A 17,875-nucleotide genomic window follows, 5' to 3' on the forward strand; every position below is an offset into this window, starting at 1 on the left:
AAATCATGGCCTTGATTTTTTAGAAATAATGCAGACTTTTCTTTATCGCTTCAAGATTTTTGGGAGTGCAGCAGTCTTTTTGATCGCATTCGTTCTTTTCATTTCGATTTCAGATACGTTGTATTAACATTCCAAATATAGCAGATAAAACAAATTAACGATTTATAATTTGCTTATTAAAATTGGACAACAAATGCTGCGAATCTCGTTTCGATTGACGATTTTTATGTTGACACAGCTGTTTTATGAGCGACGTGGACGACAAACTGCAATTTTTATTATTTCAAAACAGCGATAAAAATCTACATAATAATTTAAATAATCTAATCAACGTTATTCATCGACGAATTTCCATTAATGGTGACATATTCTTCGGAAATCGCGAATATTTCTTCCGATTACCTCAAGAATTTTAAGCTTTTAAATCAACGAATAAATAAAACACATTTTATTTGAAAAGACTCTATTAAGTTTTTGAGTCAGAAACTTGATTAAAATTCATTGATTTTAAATAAATTAGTTTCGTGAACGGCTTTCTATGACATGTTTATGCGGACCTTGCATCTTTGGCAAAATAACCTGGTTTCTTGCGCGTGTTGCACTTCAAAATACCCACCTTTTGACCTAATTATATCCAACATTTTTGGATCGACATTCAAATAACGGTATAACTAATGAAATGTTCGATTTGAGTGCATGTGGAGGCAACACAACAACAATCACGTGGTGGAGATAACCATTTAAACTCTTTATGGTTTTTTAGATTTCTATTTAAAGCATAACATGTGAACTAACTAATGTAGTTGTTTGACATTTTTGAGTAACTTGATCTGCTGTTCTGAGCTACTTAGTAGGAAATATAATTTTTAATGTTTTGATTGTAAGCTGCAATCGATGGAAAAGTGCAAAAAATCACATTTGTACAGTAGAAATTGGGTCACATTCATTAATAAGAGTCAAAATGTTATAATTTCCAATAAATTACTTGATTTGATCGCTCTTTGGATTTTTCTTCCCTGTCCTACCGACGGTGTTAACATGTCTCTCTTATTTTTAGATGCACCGTGTGTCTCACTTCATGTCACATTTCGCTCTCTCTCTCTCTCTCTTTCACCTCATGTCACTCCAACATGAATAATAAAACCAGAAAAATACGTTTCAGCTGGCTGTAAATATTTCGGCACCATATCTGCTCGATTATTCACGCGTTGAAGAAAAAAGCGTACGTCTTGAGTCAAAGGCGATGATTTTGTCTGACTGAAGTGCATCTTGAACCATTGGTCCTTTACAGTTGCAAAACACCATTTTTTCTACACAATAACTTTCATACACCTATGAAGCTGTTTTTATTATTATTATTTGGAGTTACTTTTTTTACTTTTTTTTCAAATTTGTTGAATTAATAAATCACTAAAATGAAAGTACGAGTAAGTCGAGCCTGTCAGTATAATAATAAATGACACGATGCGTTGGGAAAATAGTAATTTTTCAACGATTCAAATATGACAGTGAAGACGTCGACAGTCATTTTTTTAAGAAATTGGCATGGTAAATTTACTCGTTCTTTAGACAATTACACGAAAATAAATCTAATTTTTATATGAACTAAACTTTTTTTCAACGAATAAGAATTGTTATTCACTTTCGTTAATGAATGCAGTCATTACTCTTCCAAGTGTTATTCACTCCGAAAAGTTTATGGAATTTGCACTTCATTTGAATAACAAATAACTAAATTGCTGTATTAATATAATAATAGCATTCATTAAAATTGTGAATTCACCCGAGTGGGTGAAACATAGTTTCCTCTCCTTGATTCCACCATTTTGATGACGAATTCAATGAACTTTGACGGAAAAATAACAAAAATTGACGAATTTCACCACATACAACCGATATAAATCAAGTGCGGTTAAAATCGGTCTTGATATTGAAAATTGTCTCTAAACTTGAGCAACTACTTTATCTCGACCGTTTCTCTTGAATAAATATTTTTTTTTCTTGGTTTCTCCATTGATTTCCGAGTTATCTGAAAAAATCGTGAAATTTGTGCAAAATCATTCCGAAACCCCAAGTAGCGAGTAATTAAGTTTAATACTCGAAAGGAATAGAAAAAAAAACGCCAACAAAGAAACGTAGAATGAAGAAACTTAATTAAACTAAGGTGCTACCAAAACAGTGCCGAAAAGAAGGTTTGTTAAAAATTCCGTAATATTATGGTAATACCGTAAATTAAGTCATAAAATGCGATGTAAACGTTGTTCACGTCGTTTGCACCATGATTTATGTGTCAGTCTCGTGCCGTTGACATTTTTTTCTAATATTGATGGGGTTTGTCTCTTTTTCAGCTAAAAACAACACACGATGTCACTAGATAAACTGAATTCCGTGCAATTGTAAAATATTTTGACGTAATCGCACCATAAATATTCCCTGAAAAAGCGTCTCTAGATATGTGAATTTGTTGTTTTTTTGCAAATGCGCGCGGCAAACCCATTTTCTTCACCGAAAAATGATGTGTCGGTGCGATTCATCAACAAAATATGTGGTGGAATGAAAACAATTCCGACGAAGACGAAAAAAATCCATTTGCTTTGTTTTCTGTGATTTAAGATTCTCATTAAAATCATTCTTCTTCGGGTCGGTTTTTTTCGCTTTGCGGTATGCATCAGACAGCCGTGTTCCCGCGCGCGACGATATGTCATTTGTAGGCCATTCGTTCAATGTTTCATGTTGTAAACGATGTTTTGCGATAGAAATCACTGTTAATTTAAACGATTTTTTGTGTTCGTCTTAAAAACAAAATCGAGACAACAAGTAATTTCTTTCAATTGTCTCATAAATTGAACCGACATCATCATCAAGTGTCGGTGCCAAGTGAGTTCACACAACAAACACATGGTCGCAATTGTTTTCAAACAAACAAATGGGAATTAACTAAGTAAGCAGTTTCGGGCGATTCGATAGCTGCGGGATTTGGCCATTTATTTTTTATTGACGTGGCAAGGATTTTTGATGACGAGTTTTGTCAATTTCCGAACCGATTTGCATGACCACTTTTGGACGAATGCGTTTTTTCTTTTGGCAAGCTGTGGGCCAACACATTTCAGGTGCGAAAATCGTTAAAATAAATGTAAGTTATATCGTAATCAACGCATTTGGCTAAAATTGATCGATTTTTCCATATTGGACCGTCACATGAATGAACATTTAATATGACCTTCTCAAGGCCCGATGGTTTTTGTGTGATGATGACCCAGAAATTGAATTGAATTTCGATTCAAATCGACTTTGATTGATTACCTACACCATACATACGCTCATTTTCGACGGTGTTTTGTTTCAATTGATTTTAACGAGTTATGCGAAAGTAGCACGTCACCATTCACAGACAATACCATATCTTTCTCTCACAGTAAAACGGGAACAAAAGACTCTTGAATATAGTGCACATTACATTGTATGTTATTATGCATTTGACGATGATGAAATGGCGTTTAAATGGCACGAGATAAATAAAATTCAATCGCGAAACTCTCTCTATGTGTTTAGCGTGAGCGCTTGGTATTATTAGAGACTGTTATCTGATTGCATCATCATCAACGTGTGCAAATGCAACATCAAAAATGTGCATCTAATGAACTATTTGCAATGCATTTTCACATTTGTTGCTCTGCTATTTTGCATTTTTTTTCGTTGTTTACATTTACCGTCAACATCAATTGCGTATTCTCTCCACCTTTTCGCTACTTCATCATCATCATCAATGAATCGTTTTCTTCTGCCGACGTATGCACGTGTGTTACACTTAGCAGACGATTTCAACAAACATTAATACAATAAAATGGTATTTTAGATACTCATTTGCATAAACACAAGTCAATACATCGCCTGAACATATTTTGCGACGGATGTCTTTAATTAAAGGTTTCGACGGAAAACATTTCCATTGAAAAATCATTTTTTTTTTTTTTTTTTTTCAGAATCCAAGTCAAATACCAAAAACAAACTTTAATTGCAAGGGAAGACCCGCTGGATACTATGCAGACGTTCAAGCAGGTGAATTTCATTTGAATATCCATTGAATGCGCTTATATCATATTGGATGCCACAAAATTATTGTTTTCACCATCATTTGAAAATTGAATAATGGGAAATCGACTTTTTACTTAAACTATTACATCTAATTTAAACATTTTAAATTCAATTATGTGGAAAACAAGTTTTTGCAGTGCAGTTTTGAACATTGCCATGGGACACAATTTATGCAAATTCGAAATTTTAAATCAAGTCCACTAAATCTCTTGTTCTTTTCATTCCATATGTGCCTCGTCTCATTCATGTCATCAACTGGATTCGCTTTTGTGCGAACACGGCGACAGGTTGTCAGGTAAAAAAAAAAGTGGTTTAAATTGCAAATTATTCCGAACAAAATCATATTTTATGCAAACATTTTCAGATTTATCATATGTGCGATGGACTAGGACGACAATTCAGCTATTCGTGCCCAAACACAACGCTTTTTCAACAGAGAATGCTCATTTGCGATCATTGGTACATGGTGAACTGTTCGAAAGCCGAAAGCGATTACGATGCTAATTTATTGATCGGTAAGAGTGGTTGGAGAATAACTCTTTTTTTTGCCATTAGCGATAGCCACAATTGAGCTGTTAGCCATAGTCATCACATGTTATGACTCACAATACTTGTGCAGCGTTGATGTGCACCAAAATTAATGGCGAATGAACTTGAAAAGTTCAAAAAATACGGTCGTCGGCATGAATCAGCGTGTAATTGAAAAAGATTCGAAATTTATTGACGGCCAAGCTTCACCTTTTGGAACTGGTTTTTTTCTTTTTTTACAGAATTTTTTGGTTGAAGGAATTAATTTTTCATTTTAGAGTCACACATAAAATCGAAGAATTGGCTACAACACTTTGGTGTCAAATCGAAATATGTTTGACAAAGTTTTAACTTCAATGGTGAAATAATGGAGAAAATGAAGTAAATAAGTGTTTTCTATGTATTCCAATAGGTCAACGAGACAAACCGTTTGTTCGTGACGATGAACATGATGTCCGAACACCTCGTCCCGATTTATTTGATAGGCCTGGTAATGATATTGCTGGCGAGTCATTTAGAAAGGTAAATTGATGACATTTTTCCCAAGTGAGGGAAAGCAAATTTGAGTGCAATTCGATAAGAGACTTCTTATTTTCTACTTCCAGGCAATATCACCGCTATTGAACTCGATTCAAAGTTACGAAAAGCGGCCGGCGATCCTTCATAAAGCTGCATCATCATCATCTCCAGTTGTTGTTGAAAATCGTAACGAAAAGCCTTTTGTTCTACCCGGTCGTTGGAATACCATTCAAACAACATCGGCACCAATAACAACGACCCAGCGTTCAAATTTCCAATCATTCAATCACTTCGACACCAATGCACCCAGTTTTTCGGGTGGAAATGATTTGAAAACGTCATCAAGTCAAGACAGTCGTCGAACGCAAAACGAAAACGTTTTCGAAAGTGATGAAAAGCCAGCTCAGAAACCGACCGTAAAACCGTTGGTCATTGAGTTCCAACCACCGTTTTTGAATCCAATTTTCAACACAACTGTCACAACAACAACGACAAAAAGTCCACAGTTCACTCGTCCATTGCCAACGACTCCGGCGTTCACCCAGACCACTGTGAATTCAATTCCACCACGTCCACTAACACCAACCGAGGATCGAACTCGGCCGAATCAAATCCAATCGGCTAGTTCCGGTGTAAGTAATTTCGGTGATCGTTTAAAAACGTCAACTGCCACACCAATAACATCGACCCCAAGTGTGGTGTCGGCTCCAAGTGACGGTGGTACAAAATTAAAAGAACCACCGACAGTATTATTGCCACCATACGAAAACCCATTGTTCGGTACACCAACTCAAGGTCCACCAATTTATCGTGAATGGCAATTACCTGCGGCTGATTTACAGCCACCGTTCGATGAAAATAAAAGCAATGGTGCCATTACAATATCAAGTGATGAAAATCAAATTCCCGTAATACCACCGCACACAACACAGTCTGGACCATCATCATTTTCGGACAAAGATTTGGTGCCGCCGCTATTCGAATCATTCAGCAATATAAAATTGCCATCACTTTCTTTAAAACCGCCAGTCTATTCACCGTTGCCAGTATTCAATGACACAAACACATCACGAACATCAAATCATACATTTCCATCGTTAACAGCAATAAATAATGCAAATACATTTGCACAAGCTACCGATAAATCGCAAACACAACGCTCCGTCACAACAATACCGTCGGCGATCAATTCCATTTCAACAAAACGAAATAGCGAAACCACAACACGAAAAGAGCTCAATTATTTGGAATTGAAAAAACAGTTTTCGGTGCCCGAATTTACGTTCCCATTGGAAAATATTGAACGGCCAAGTTATACGGAAAATAATGCGGTAAATTCATTTCAAATTAAAATACCCGATGATGTGGCCCAAAGTCAAGAGCTAATCAGCGATGGTAGTTCGAATGAAGTGCAACGAAAACCATGGTACGGTGAAAATGCCAAATGTCCGGAATGTCATCCATCATTTTTAAAACCCGGCACATGCGAACCATGCATTAAAATTCGATGAAAAAATTAACACAAATGAAAAAAACACCGTTGCGATAAAAATCGTATTGGGAATACTGCTTTCACATACACTCAGTGCATACATAGTTACGTCTTTAGCTCTTTCTTTTTAATTTTATTCCATAGGTTTAAGGAATTTACATTAGGGCGCCAAAATCATTCTCTTGCCTGTCAAACAGACAGAGTCCATCCTCTACCGTCTCACACTGTTTTTTTTTTGTTTGTATTAAAACACATAATTTAGTGTTTGCCTTTCGCTATTTCTATTTTTGGTTTTATTTTTTGTTTTAACATTCTTTCGTTTTTAAATATTTACATTTTATATGTATCGCCAGAAACTAAAAAAAAGAATAATTTTCGCTTTAATTCGACCGAAACACAAAAAAAAACGCGCGCTTTTTTCTTTAAATGTGTAAATAGTTTTTTAAAGAAATTGATGATATTACGATTAGTGCCTCTGAATTAGACATTAAGACAAGAAGTGAGAGAATCCATTTAAACGTTAGTTTATACAATCCAAAATAATATTAAACGTATATATGATAAATTAAAGAATTGGCTTAATAAACAAAAAATAATGAAAACTAACGACATTTGGACGTTTTTCTTTTCGTTTCTTCTTCTTCTTCTTCTCTTGTTAATGTTTGCACATGGTTTTGATGTTCGGTGATCGACCATTGTGATGGTTCCACACATAACTGTCCGCACGAAAACTTTCACTTTGATTGGAACTGATGTTTTATTTTCAGTCATGTTTTTTCGCTTCACTTTCGATTGTTGCCAATTTAAAATTGAACATGCTTTTCATTATAACAACAATAACGACAAAACAAAATCAAAAAAAGAGTGTACATATATCGATATCGATTCTCATTTGTTCGATGCGGATCGTTTTCATTGGTGATTATATGGCGGTATGAAGTCACGTTGCATCGGTATATGGTGATGATGATGAGATGTTGACGGCGGATACGCTAGATCATTTCCACGATTCGGTTCATTTGGCGGAGTTCCACTCAATATTTCCGTCATGAAACCAATGTAAGTGATTGCCAAACGCAACGTCTCAATTCGTGACAAACGCTTCTCATATGCAAACGTTGGCACCTGAAAACCGATGATTTTTCTTTTAATTTAACATGTTAACGGCTTATTTTTTTCACAGAAAATTTAAAACGGTATTAATTTTTAAGATTTATTGAAATTACCTACTAATGAACGTAGAAAAAAAAACTCAGTCGAAATGATAAAATTGAACGAAAGATGGAAACTAAAAGGTAAGCAAAAAAAATAAGGTATGAATGAACTTGAACTTGATGGATCGAATTACAATTTTTTATTAAATAAGAATCAAAGAAAAATTCAAAAAAAACCTATCCCAAACTAGGTGTGCGGAAAAGTGAAAAAATGTCAAAAACTACACAAAATCTTCGGTCAAATATAAAAAAAGTGCTCACTTTTCTTCGTAATTTATCGAATGCTTCGTTCAAATTAAACATTCGTCGTCGCTCTCGAATATTTGCGGCACGACGTTGTGCTAATGATGCAACACGTCTTCGGGTTTTCTTTGGTGTTACTGATGCATTTCCGTTGCTATTTGGAGCGGTCAATGCTCCCCGAGGTGATAGACGCTGTGAAACTAAACCACCGATTTGCGAACGTGGCCAAAGTGCTATTGAAACCAATGAAAAAAAGTATCGTGCGTTTAATCAAATCGATTCCATTAAGCAAAGATTTCGAAAGGTCTACTTTTTATGGAGTTCGAAATATAATTAATCATGGGAAACACAAAACATCGAAGAAAATGAAATTATTGATCGAAAGCAGAGCAAAAACAACATTGGATCGAAGTGATTTACTGAAAAAAGAAAGCACAAACCCAAATCGGAGCATGGAAAGCCCATTAATTCTGGATAAGAAACCATTGGCGGTGGCTGTTCTTGACTCCAAATCGATGGTGTAAATGTGGGAGGCACTACGTCTGACATGTAAGATGGTCCTTCGGGATGTTGCTGGAAATTAGAATTTTTCGTTTATGATAATTCTTCAAAAAAGAATAATACATAAAATCCCTTTTGCCAACTCGAATAGTCGTCAGCGAAAAACTTTTTCTTTGCCGACGACTCAAACGGAATTTGTGCAAATAAACTCTTAAAACTCACAGGTGCTGTTTTATTTAAATCCCAATGCTCGTTATTGAATGTTGTCATTTTGCAAACAAAAGTCACTTTTTCAACTTAAACACACTTTTATTTCTATTGCAATAAATTCTTTGCGTAAATTCGATAAATATTGGTTCCAGTAGAAAAATTAAATTGCAGAAATATTCCTTTTATGCATTTCTGCAAAATTATTTCTTTTTTATTTGATTTTTTTCTCTTTATTGAACTTGAACACTTAATTTTCTCAGGCTAATTTAAATGGTAGTGTCGACTCAGTTGTGATTTGGTTGGCAACACGATACAATCTGATTTGAAACTGTGATAGTGACCGAAAAATATGCGATGAAATTGCCCGAATTATGAATTGATATTTCATCCCCGTCGAATTGCATGTGTGTGTGTGTGTGTGTATGGTGATAGCAGCCATATTGCGTATACTCTTCCTCCGTATATTTTCGTTTGTTCAATACAGTGGTGCGTCTGTCCGTGTTCAGATGCTGTCTGTCGCAGCTGTACCAAAGAACTACCACCGCTCTGTGATTGGTTCAATCTGTTGTCAAACGGGGGCGGAGCCAACTGTACATTGCAAAGGGATAGACAACGATTCGTTCCACTCGGTGTGTAGTTCTGTATTAAATTTGGTTTTTGGGGTGAAACAACTGCAAATTATAACATTTTTGAGATAATGAAAAACAATTTTGGAACAGATGAATGTTGTTCGCCTTTTTTTACATTACGTTTGACCTAGTAAAGATTTGAGCAAAAGCGAAAAAAAAAGGTATTTGTTCTTTGCAAAATGGAAAAAAAGGTTTGGTTTTGCCGAGAAAATAAAAAAAAATCTGCTTGCCAAAGCAGAAAAAGTTCGAATTGAATTGATTTTTCTCCGTTGGTGATTCAATGGCAAGCCGGTCTGCTGAAGTTTGATCCGATAATCATTTGTTTTGACTTGTTTTTAAAACCACAATCAGGACAAGTGAATCGGCGATATTTAAACTAGTTTTAAACTGTTACCGTCGCCCCGTTTCTTTTCGAATAGAGCCTCGGAAAATGTGTGGCAAATCAATTAAATCTTCGTCGTTTATTTACACTTTAAACGGTAACTAAAAGTGATTCGAAGCGGTTTTACTCTATTAGACACGTAATCACACTCACCCCAATTTGAAACTACTGTTTATACGATGCAACATTTCGTAACTTGCCACATACGTTCAATCAGTGCTGTCGCGGCAAAAATGACAAGGGTGCTAAATACTCGGTCGCTTATTCGAATCATTACAAAGGGGAACTCACATCAAATATGATATGATTATAATTTCAAATTGAATTAATATTAATAATAAACTGGATTTATTGAAGTTGAACAGATTGTTTCGTACATATCAGCCCAAATAAGTGCATAAAATATGACATCTCCGTAACAAACATCCGATTTTATTAAAAAAAAAGAAGTCAAAATATATGACAAATTTGTGAGCGAGAACAAAAAGGGGATTATTTTGTTAATATTAAAATTGTATCAAGTGAAATTTGTACGCGATTTCTGACTTTTTCTGACACAAAATACACTTGCACAATTTGACGACCCTTCAAAAGGAAGTAGATATGCTCTTTTCGAGAGAAGATTATGTCGGATTTGTTCGATTTCGATGTTGAAATCACTTCAAAGCGATGAATTGCATATTTTAATACCGAAACAAATAAACAAACTCCGTTTGTACCGTCAAATACGCTCATAAAATTCAATTTTAAAGAGATAACTGCCGGAAATTTGACTATTTCCGACATTTGTCCGAGTTAATTTGGCTGGCTCGTTGTCAATTTAGAAGATGCAATTGGAAAATAAAGTAATTTCATTATTAAAATCGCTTATTTTGATTAGCGACCTTTGTCGTCACTGCATATTCTCATCGAAAAGAGATAATTGTGAATGAATTCGATCTATTTAAATGCACACGTGGTCTGTTGAACCGTGGAAAATCCAATTATTTCCATTTTTGTCATGGGTTCCAATTGCTTATTTGTCATCGTAATTATTTGGAACATTATGAGCGATGAGTTATTAACACACGATACAATTTCTCTAAGAGAAGAGACAAAGCGAACGTTTTTTTCAAAGAGAAGTTCTTTCGAATGTTTTTCGCTTTATCGTTTATTAAATAGTTAGTTCATTCAAGCAGTATCCAAAATACCTTCTTTTTTTATAGCACATCAAAAATCGCCTAACATTAGGCAATGTACCATTCAAAATTGAAGGTTTATCAACGCATACCCATTCCAAAGAGAATATCAATTGTGTATGATGGATGGTTTCACGGTGTGATTTTCATATATATTAAATTATAGGTTTTTACGCTCGTTTAAAAATCATTTTCGGTCTTTTTCCTTTAGACACAATTTTAATGTGTTTTATGATAATAGGGTACTGTTCAAGTTAAACAGTATAATTTTGCTGTCATTGTAGTGATAAAACATTTTGGCAATTACAGTGCAGATAAAACAAAGTAAACAAGTGTGAAATCGTAAGATGAGAACAACAGAGAGAATTGAAAACAGAGTAAAAGCGATAAAGCGGACATGAATGTCATCAATGTGTTTTTGTGTTCGATTTCACGACGCTTCAGAATCTATAAAATGCAATCGCCACCGTTGACAACAGAGCGTGAAATAGGCTGTTTTTTTAACTACCGAAATTGTATGGAGACGAATAAATTTTGTCATTTATTGACATTTTTGAGTATAGAAAATTTAAGAATTAGGCCGAAAATCGGAAATTTTAACCGAGGAAAATTTTTTGTCGATTTTTTTTTTAGATTTGCTTTGATAGAGTTTTTGACGAAAAAAAAAACGAAAAACTGAGGACCTAAAAAAATTAAGGAAATTTCGAAAAATTCAGAACTTTTTTTACACTAGGTACAATTGATTTTATGATAGATTTTGCCAAAGAAGTGCTTTGAAAGAACCTCTACGGAATTTTTCCATTGAAACCCGTTAACACCTATGCTGAAAATCTCGTCAACACCCATGCTGAAAAGTGATGGTTGATAGAAAGAATGAAGTAGGAAGATTGTGCACAGCATTTTGACCGCTTATTTGCCTCTGTTTGGTTCAATAAAAATATAAATAAATACAGAATGTCATTGAATACAATGTCATATCGCCTTTTGAATTCATCTCGTGGCGACATATTATTTACCAAATGAAATTCTATATTTATTCTCAGTCTTGTTCTTTTAAATTATTATTATCAGTTAAACTGTACACAAAGTTTTTGTCACAAACAGAATGAGTCAATATAGATCTTTCTTTCTTTATTAAGATCCTTCTTAATAATGATTCCCTGTATTACAAAAAAACTTTAAAGTACATCAATTAATATAAAAACTAAATCTTTTGATAACTCCCACAGACATCTGTTCGTTGATTAAGCTGTAACAATTTCCGTTTGAGGTTGAAATTTTGTTCTTTAAGATAGTAAATCAAATCAGCTTGTTTTTCTAACAAATCTCCAATTTTGGAATTATCAATTGTAATGCCCAGCGATCCAAGAAACGGTTGTTCAATATCCCTTAACGCGTCCGGTAACGAATGCGTGCTATTAAATTTATAAACTCTCATAATATACGTTCCATGCACGATCATCAGCAGAATTGTTTCGAGACCGCAAAAAATGCACACATATGTGATGGGTGACTGGGCGATCCTTTGGCACTGCAACAAAAATTCCGAACCATAATTCTCAAACATGATTGTTTGCACCAGAAACAGCACCATATTCCAGATTGTTACAATAAAAAGTGGTGCATTTTTGTAGCTTAGAATCTTATCACGATAAAAATCATGGTAACCGTGTCGACGTAATTCATTGTGTCTGCGTGTGAACAATGCATCTAATACACATGAAGCGATCCAAAAGATACATCTTATGTATATCATTATGTAGTATGTTCGACAATTTTGTTCAGTTAACCATTGCAATTCCAAGTAAACACTAGTAATGAAAACCGACAGCGATAGAAGTAGATGCAAAGCGGCCAAGTGACTTGTATGGAGATTCAACGAGTAGCTCTGCTTTTTCTCGGTTGAATTGTCACTACTTAATTCAGGGTTGCCATGATTATTTAGAGCTCGATCCGATCCGTATGTGGTCATTTTTTTTGGTTGCACACACGACAAAATAAAAAAAACGCACCGAACAATCGAATGAAAAATAAACGAATGAAATTGAAATGCTTTATGTAGGTGAGTTTTGGGAGAAAAATATGGAAATTATCGCATTGGCAATTATCGTTATTATGCCCATTTTGAATTATAAATAGACGATTGTTTATTTCATTTAATGAATGCAATAAATAAAGGCTCTGTGATAATATGTCTTTGCTTTTTATTTTAATTTATTGTTAAATGGCTGCTTTAAGATGTTATCAACTCAGTGTCAATTAAAAAAATACAATTTCGGTTGCACATCTATACACCCTCCATTCCAAAAGTTCCGGAACTTTTTTAAAATAATAGATACCAGTGGCGCCACCTACTGGATATTATATGCGTTAGAAAGGTACTTGCCCCACTGATATCATGTCCAAGTTTCATAAGGATCGGATCCCTGACAGCTAAGTTATTGCGTCGAATGTGTTATTATGTTTGCGTCATCGGTCAACGGTAGAAAATTGAACACAGAATTGTTGTATCGATTCGTTCTCATCAGCAAATGCACTGGTTGGAAAGAGGATAACCATACGAGATATATGAAACGAAAATGGAAAATTATGCAATGGACATTTTTGTTGACAAATGACTGAAAATGAGCAAATGCAATATCGTGAAAAAGTGACTTACTGTCTATTGCATGTTCTAGAGACTTAACACATCTGACTATCTGCAATAATCGTTATGGCTGATCAGAGCAAAAGATTCGATGATGGTTCCACGAAATTCACAGAAAATTGGTCCACGAAATGATAATATCCTGAAAATTTGACTTTTCCCAAAGATGTCGATATGCGAAGCATGTACCGATATAGGATCTCGTGTCTTAGTTTTTCTAGCTTATCGACAGTATGAGCAATCATAATAAAATGGTTTTTGAAATATCTAATTCGTTAAAACTTTCAAAATTTATCACAAAAGTTGAATATTTTTTGTTTGAAATTCATTTTGTCACCGAGAGCAAAAGAAACTAAAAAATTAGACGCAATATCTTGGCATGTTTACATCCGATCTTTACGAAACTTTTACACAATGTCAATGGGAACTCCGACTTTCTAACGCATATTATATCCGGTAGGTGGCGCCACTGGTATCTATTATTTTTAAAAGGTTCCGGAACTTTTGGAATGAAGGGTTTATATAGATAAAATTTGCATTATGTCACATATGGGCAACATTAACAGTGAAATTAATTGTTGAGACTGTGCTTTAAGGTCTCTTTTTAAAAACAAAAACAATTATTGTTGGGGACATTGGGTCAACATACTATTTATCGCCAGAGCTGGTTATCAATGCGTTTGAAATTGTACGAAAAATTGTTTACATAAAACATTTATTATTCACGCTGAGATCTCCTGCCGTGGGTTGAGAGAATATGGAACTCGTGGAGAGGGCAGTTGTGGCTGTAGCATTGGAGACATGATTGAAGATGACTGAAATCAATACAGAGATGATAACATCAAATATGCAACGATATATTGCCTAATTAAATTGTATGTGTATTGAATTTCACAGCTTCGAATAAAAATATTTTTTTACGTTCAATCTAATCATATTTAAATCATCAGGTAAATAGAGACTATGAAAAATTGAGGAAAATGTCTGCCTTAAATCCAGAGCTGTTATAGGCATCACGGAAGCGTGGACACTTTTTCGTGGACAGTTATGTCATTTGAAAAGTTATAAGGATGGGCCATTCTGCGGTGGCAACAGCTGTGCTTAAGTTATTGTTATAATGATCAATCACTATTATTTTTTTAGGCCATTAAGCTCAGCTGACCAGTTAGTTCAATACTTTTTTTACTCTGCAGAATATTCATTCATTGTTGCTAAATAGCTCCTAATATCTTGTCCTATTTGTCGATAGTATCTTGACCCAATGTAATGACTGAAATCATGTAACAAAACAAATGGCTGTCAGCCAATTATTTTGAGATGTTTTTTAAACTTTTTAAAACAATTTAAAATTATTTGTTTCAAAAAATATAATAAAAATTGTTGATTTTACATGATTTACTTGCCAAATTAACCAGATTTGAAAAATTGCACAAAAAGTAATCGACTTTAATCAACGCAACGATCGAAAACGCTGTAGTTCAGTGTTTAATTGAGTAGGGCGGCGCCACCGTCTATACATACAAATGTCCATTTAAATCAGCGCCATCTACGCTAAAACATACTTTTGGTTGAAAATAGAACGCCATCATATTCCGACATTGAATCAACGTCTCAGATTTTACTACCATTAAAATATGTATTGGTCAAATTCCTACTTTTCCAGTACGGGTGCTGTTCACACCAGTTTTTCAACGTATTTGTTGACATATTTTGTAAAATATCAAGCTTAAATACACACATATGAAATGCAACAACAATTTCAATCAGTCAACAGATTGACAGTGCAAATGTGAATATTTCCATCATAAAATAATCTGAACATAGAAAATTAAATCATCGCGTACAACGACACACATTGGCACTATTCTACGAAAATTCACAAGCAAAAATAAAGTCAACGAAAAATGCCAAAGCAGAAAATAATATAAAATTGCATATAATTTTGAAACAAATGAACATAAAATCAAATGAATTTTTTTTAAAGCCTTAAAACGTGTCAAATCATCTATATTCAAAATAACACCACTGAATATAATCTACAAATCGCGTATGTGAATCGTGTGTATTCAAATGTAATAAAATTTAGCGATAGTGATACAACATGGAAACAGACCCCATTTTTTCATTACAAAAAGTTATAATAATTACTATGTTTGTGCGCTACACGACATGTACATTGTTATGAAAATTGTGTATTTTTTCCTCGAAAGTCGAACGGAAACGATCTAAAAATATACAATAATATAATATTGTTTCTTCGAACGACCTTCGAACTGATAACATTTTTATCAAATTCAATTTGACACATTGTGCCATTCACAAGTTGAACACAGTTGGTTTCGCATCAAAATGAAAATCATTTCAATATTTTTCGTTTTACTTTCCATCGGAATTCAGTTACATTCAGCGGGAAATGGAATTAGCTCTTGTATTTATTCGAAAAGTGAACGCCGAGTTACGTTTGAATGTTCGGGTTATGTCGATGAACGACTTTTCTATCCGAGTTTCAATCATTTTTGTGGTGACCAGGTTGCGCTCAATGCATTCAATAAGGATGAAATCAAAGCGATTGCCTTTCAAAATTGTGAATTACATGAATTGCCCAGAGAAATGTTCGAAGAATACAATAAAGTACAAGTGCTGAACATATCCAATTTGGGTTTAAAGTGGCTCTATTTGGAAGAAGCACGGAGTGTTATCAAAATATTCGCATCGCATAATCAGCTGAAAATGATTCCGGAGCAATTGGGTAGAATTGAACAAATCGACCTGTCGCACAATGAAATTGATGAAATCAAGTCAAAAGTTAACTCATCTTCTTGTAATAGAGTAACAATGTTGGACTTATCTTTTAATAACATAAACGAAGTGAACGTCGATACATTTAATTTGTTTTGTGAATTGCAACACCTGAATTTGTCGTACAATCGCATTAAAGAAATTCAACCAGGAACATTCTCACAACTCACCAAGTTGAAGACACTGGACCTATCAAATAATTACATTCAATTTTCATACAATGATATCCATCTTCAAAACACAGTCCAGCTTACGGTGACAATAGCCAAAGGTAATCAGCAGCAACGATCAAAGGAGTTGAACAAATCGAATCATTCTCGCTTGCGAATAGATAATATTGAGAAGAATTGACGTAATCCAGTTTGATTTTAGACATTTTAAAACAGGATTGTTTTTCAAAAGCCACGACGATATAAAGGCTGTAAATAAGACTTTCTTATCTTAGTAAAAAAAACTTGTTTCACATTGAAATAAAAGATTTGGTTTGATTCTTTATTTGTTTTATTTTACGCGGAAGTATAACAGAAGTTGTGTTGATTGCTCGTAAACAATTTTTCTTTCAATTCTTTTTTAGAAATGAATTATGTTATGAAACTGCTATCTACTTCAAGCGATGGACATTTTTCATGTGTCGATTTGCATGACATCTAAGTGAGAAACGAGCTGCACACAAGGTACATGGAAATGGTCTTTCACCAGTATGGTGATTGCGTGTATGAACCTTCAATTGGGATGAATCATGCATTGAAATTCGACACAAATAGAACTGATAGTGGCGTCTGTTGCATCGGTCTTCGTGTGCTTTCTTGTCGCCTTCTTCTGCAAACTTCTTCCAGCATTTTACGCAACGAATCGGTTGTTTTTTTTTTGTGCGTTGTCAAATGTCGCTTAAGAGCATTTCTTTGACGGAATGTCTTTTCACAAATACCACATAAGAATGGCTTTCCGCCAGTGTGATTTGATCGCATGTGGCACTGCAAATTGTATTTCTTAAAACATTTGAATGAGCTTAGATAGCAATCGTATCGCCGACCTGTGCAGCGATCGTCATGAGATTTCTTCTCGTTTTCGTTGCCAAATCGTTTGCCACATTTCTGGCAGTTGAATGGTAACTCATCGATGTGAGTCCATGCTCGCGACATTGGCGATCAAATATAAAATCGGGGATCAGCGCCATGTACATCATGGTGAAAAAATATGTAAACATCCAATTGATACAATAGAATAGAATTGATACAATAGATTGTTATCAATTGTCAATTTCGATTTATATGCCCAGTGAAGTGACAACCAAAATCTAAACAAATAATCCGGAATAAAAATATTTTATGTGTTTTAATTGCTAAAACATGCATAACAAATTAATTTAATCTCAAAACGTTTCTTATACATTTTTTTCTTTCATGGCGGAATTGACGTTTGATATCATATTTGATAT

At 34.4% G+C, this 17,875-nt stretch overlaps 5 protein-coding genes across 5 annotated transcripts in view; 3 read left to right on the forward strand and 2 right to left on the reverse strand.

The window, feature by feature from the left end:
• LOC116347285 (mucin-2) overlaps nucleotides 1-6,967 on the forward strand; it is a 32,446-nt gene extending 25,479 nt beyond the window's left edge. Inside the window, exons 3-7 of the mRNA XM_031777845.1 lie at nucleotides 3,984-4,059; nucleotides 4,383-4,390; nucleotides 4,460-4,610; nucleotides 5,036-5,145; nucleotides 5,229-6,967. Of these exons, the coding sequence (XP_031633705.1) occupies nucleotides 3,984-4,059; nucleotides 4,383-4,390; nucleotides 4,460-4,610; nucleotides 5,036-5,145; nucleotides 5,229-6,653 (1,770 nt within the window). The 3' untranslated portion in view covers nucleotides 6,654-6,967. The remainder of the gene's footprint in view (nucleotides 1-3,983; nucleotides 4,060-4,382; nucleotides 4,391-4,459; nucleotides 4,611-5,035; nucleotides 5,146-5,228) is intronic.
• Nucleotides 6,968-6,988: 21 nt separating this feature from the next.
• On the reverse strand, nucleotides 6,989-9,087 carry LOC116347287 (protein Fer3-like). The gene is made up of 4 exons (XM_031777847.1): nucleotides 8,815-9,087; nucleotides 8,532-8,664; nucleotides 8,110-8,324; nucleotides 6,989-7,759 (listed from the first exon to the last, which is right to left on the reverse strand). The coding sequence occupies exons 1-4, from the start codon at nucleotides 8,860-8,862 to the stop codon at nucleotides 7,547-7,549; spliced, it is 609 nt and encodes a 202-aa protein (XP_031633707.1). The 5' UTR covers nucleotides 8,863-9,087; the 3' UTR covers nucleotides 6,989-7,546.
• A 3,014-nt stretch (nucleotides 9,088-12,101) lies between these two features.
• LOC116347292 (transmembrane protein 192-like) lies at nucleotides 12,102-13,010 on the reverse strand. The gene has a single exon (XM_031777851.1). The coding sequence runs from the start codon at nucleotides 12,961-12,963 to the stop codon at nucleotides 12,196-12,198; it is 768 nt and encodes a 255-aa protein (XP_031633711.1). The 5' UTR covers nucleotides 12,964-13,010; the 3' UTR covers nucleotides 12,102-12,195.
• Nucleotides 13,011-15,916: 2,906 nt separating this feature from the next.
• LOC116347291 (phospholipase A2 inhibitor-like) lies at nucleotides 15,917-16,925 on the forward strand. The gene has a single exon (XM_031777850.1). The coding sequence runs from the start codon at nucleotides 15,988-15,990 to the stop codon at nucleotides 16,786-16,788; it is 801 nt and encodes a 266-aa protein (XP_031633710.1). The 5' UTR covers nucleotides 15,917-15,987; the 3' UTR covers nucleotides 16,789-16,925.
• A 449-nt stretch (nucleotides 16,926-17,374) lies between these two features.
• The window catches only part of LOC116347277 (neprilysin-2-like), a 63,753-nt gene continuing 63,252 nt past the window's right edge, over nucleotides 17,375-17,875 (forward strand). Inside the window, exon 1 of the mRNA XM_031777829.1 lies at nucleotides 17,375-17,420. Coding sequence (XP_031633689.1) covers nucleotides 17,375-17,420 — 46 coding nt within the window. The remainder of the gene's footprint in view (nucleotides 17,421-17,875) is intronic.

Source organism: Contarinia nasturtii, unplaced genomic scaffold (assembly GCF_009176525.2).
Source record: "Contarinia nasturtii isolate CC-2019 unplaced genomic scaffold, AAFC_CNas_1.1 Cnas_scaffold_1768, whole genome shotgun sequence".
NCBI lineage: Eukaryota > Metazoa > Arthropoda > Insecta > Diptera > Cecidomyiidae > Contarinia > Contarinia nasturtii.

Excerpts from the sequence above, each read along its gene's own strand:
- LOC116347292 (XM_031777851.1), bottom strand. The coding sequence starts at position 12,963 with ATGACCACATACGGATCGGATCGAGCTCTAAATAATCATGGCAACCCT.
- LOC116347291 (XM_031777850.1), top strand. The coding sequence starts at position 15,988 with ATGAAAATCATTTCAATATTTTTCGTTTTACTTTCCATCGGAATTCAG.
- LOC116347287 (XM_031777847.1), bottom strand. The coding sequence starts at position 8,862 with ATGACAACATTCAATAACGAGCATTGGGATTTAAATAAAACAGCACCT. Across the intron at positions 8,665-8,814 it reads ATTTAAATAAAACAGCACCT|CAACATCCCGAAGGACCATC; the intron begins GTGAGTTTTAAG and ends TCTAATTTCCAG. Across the intron at positions 7,760-8,109 it reads TCGATAAATTACGAAGAAAA|GTGCCAACGTTTGCATATGA; the intron begins GTGAGCACTTTT and ends ATCGGTTTTCAG.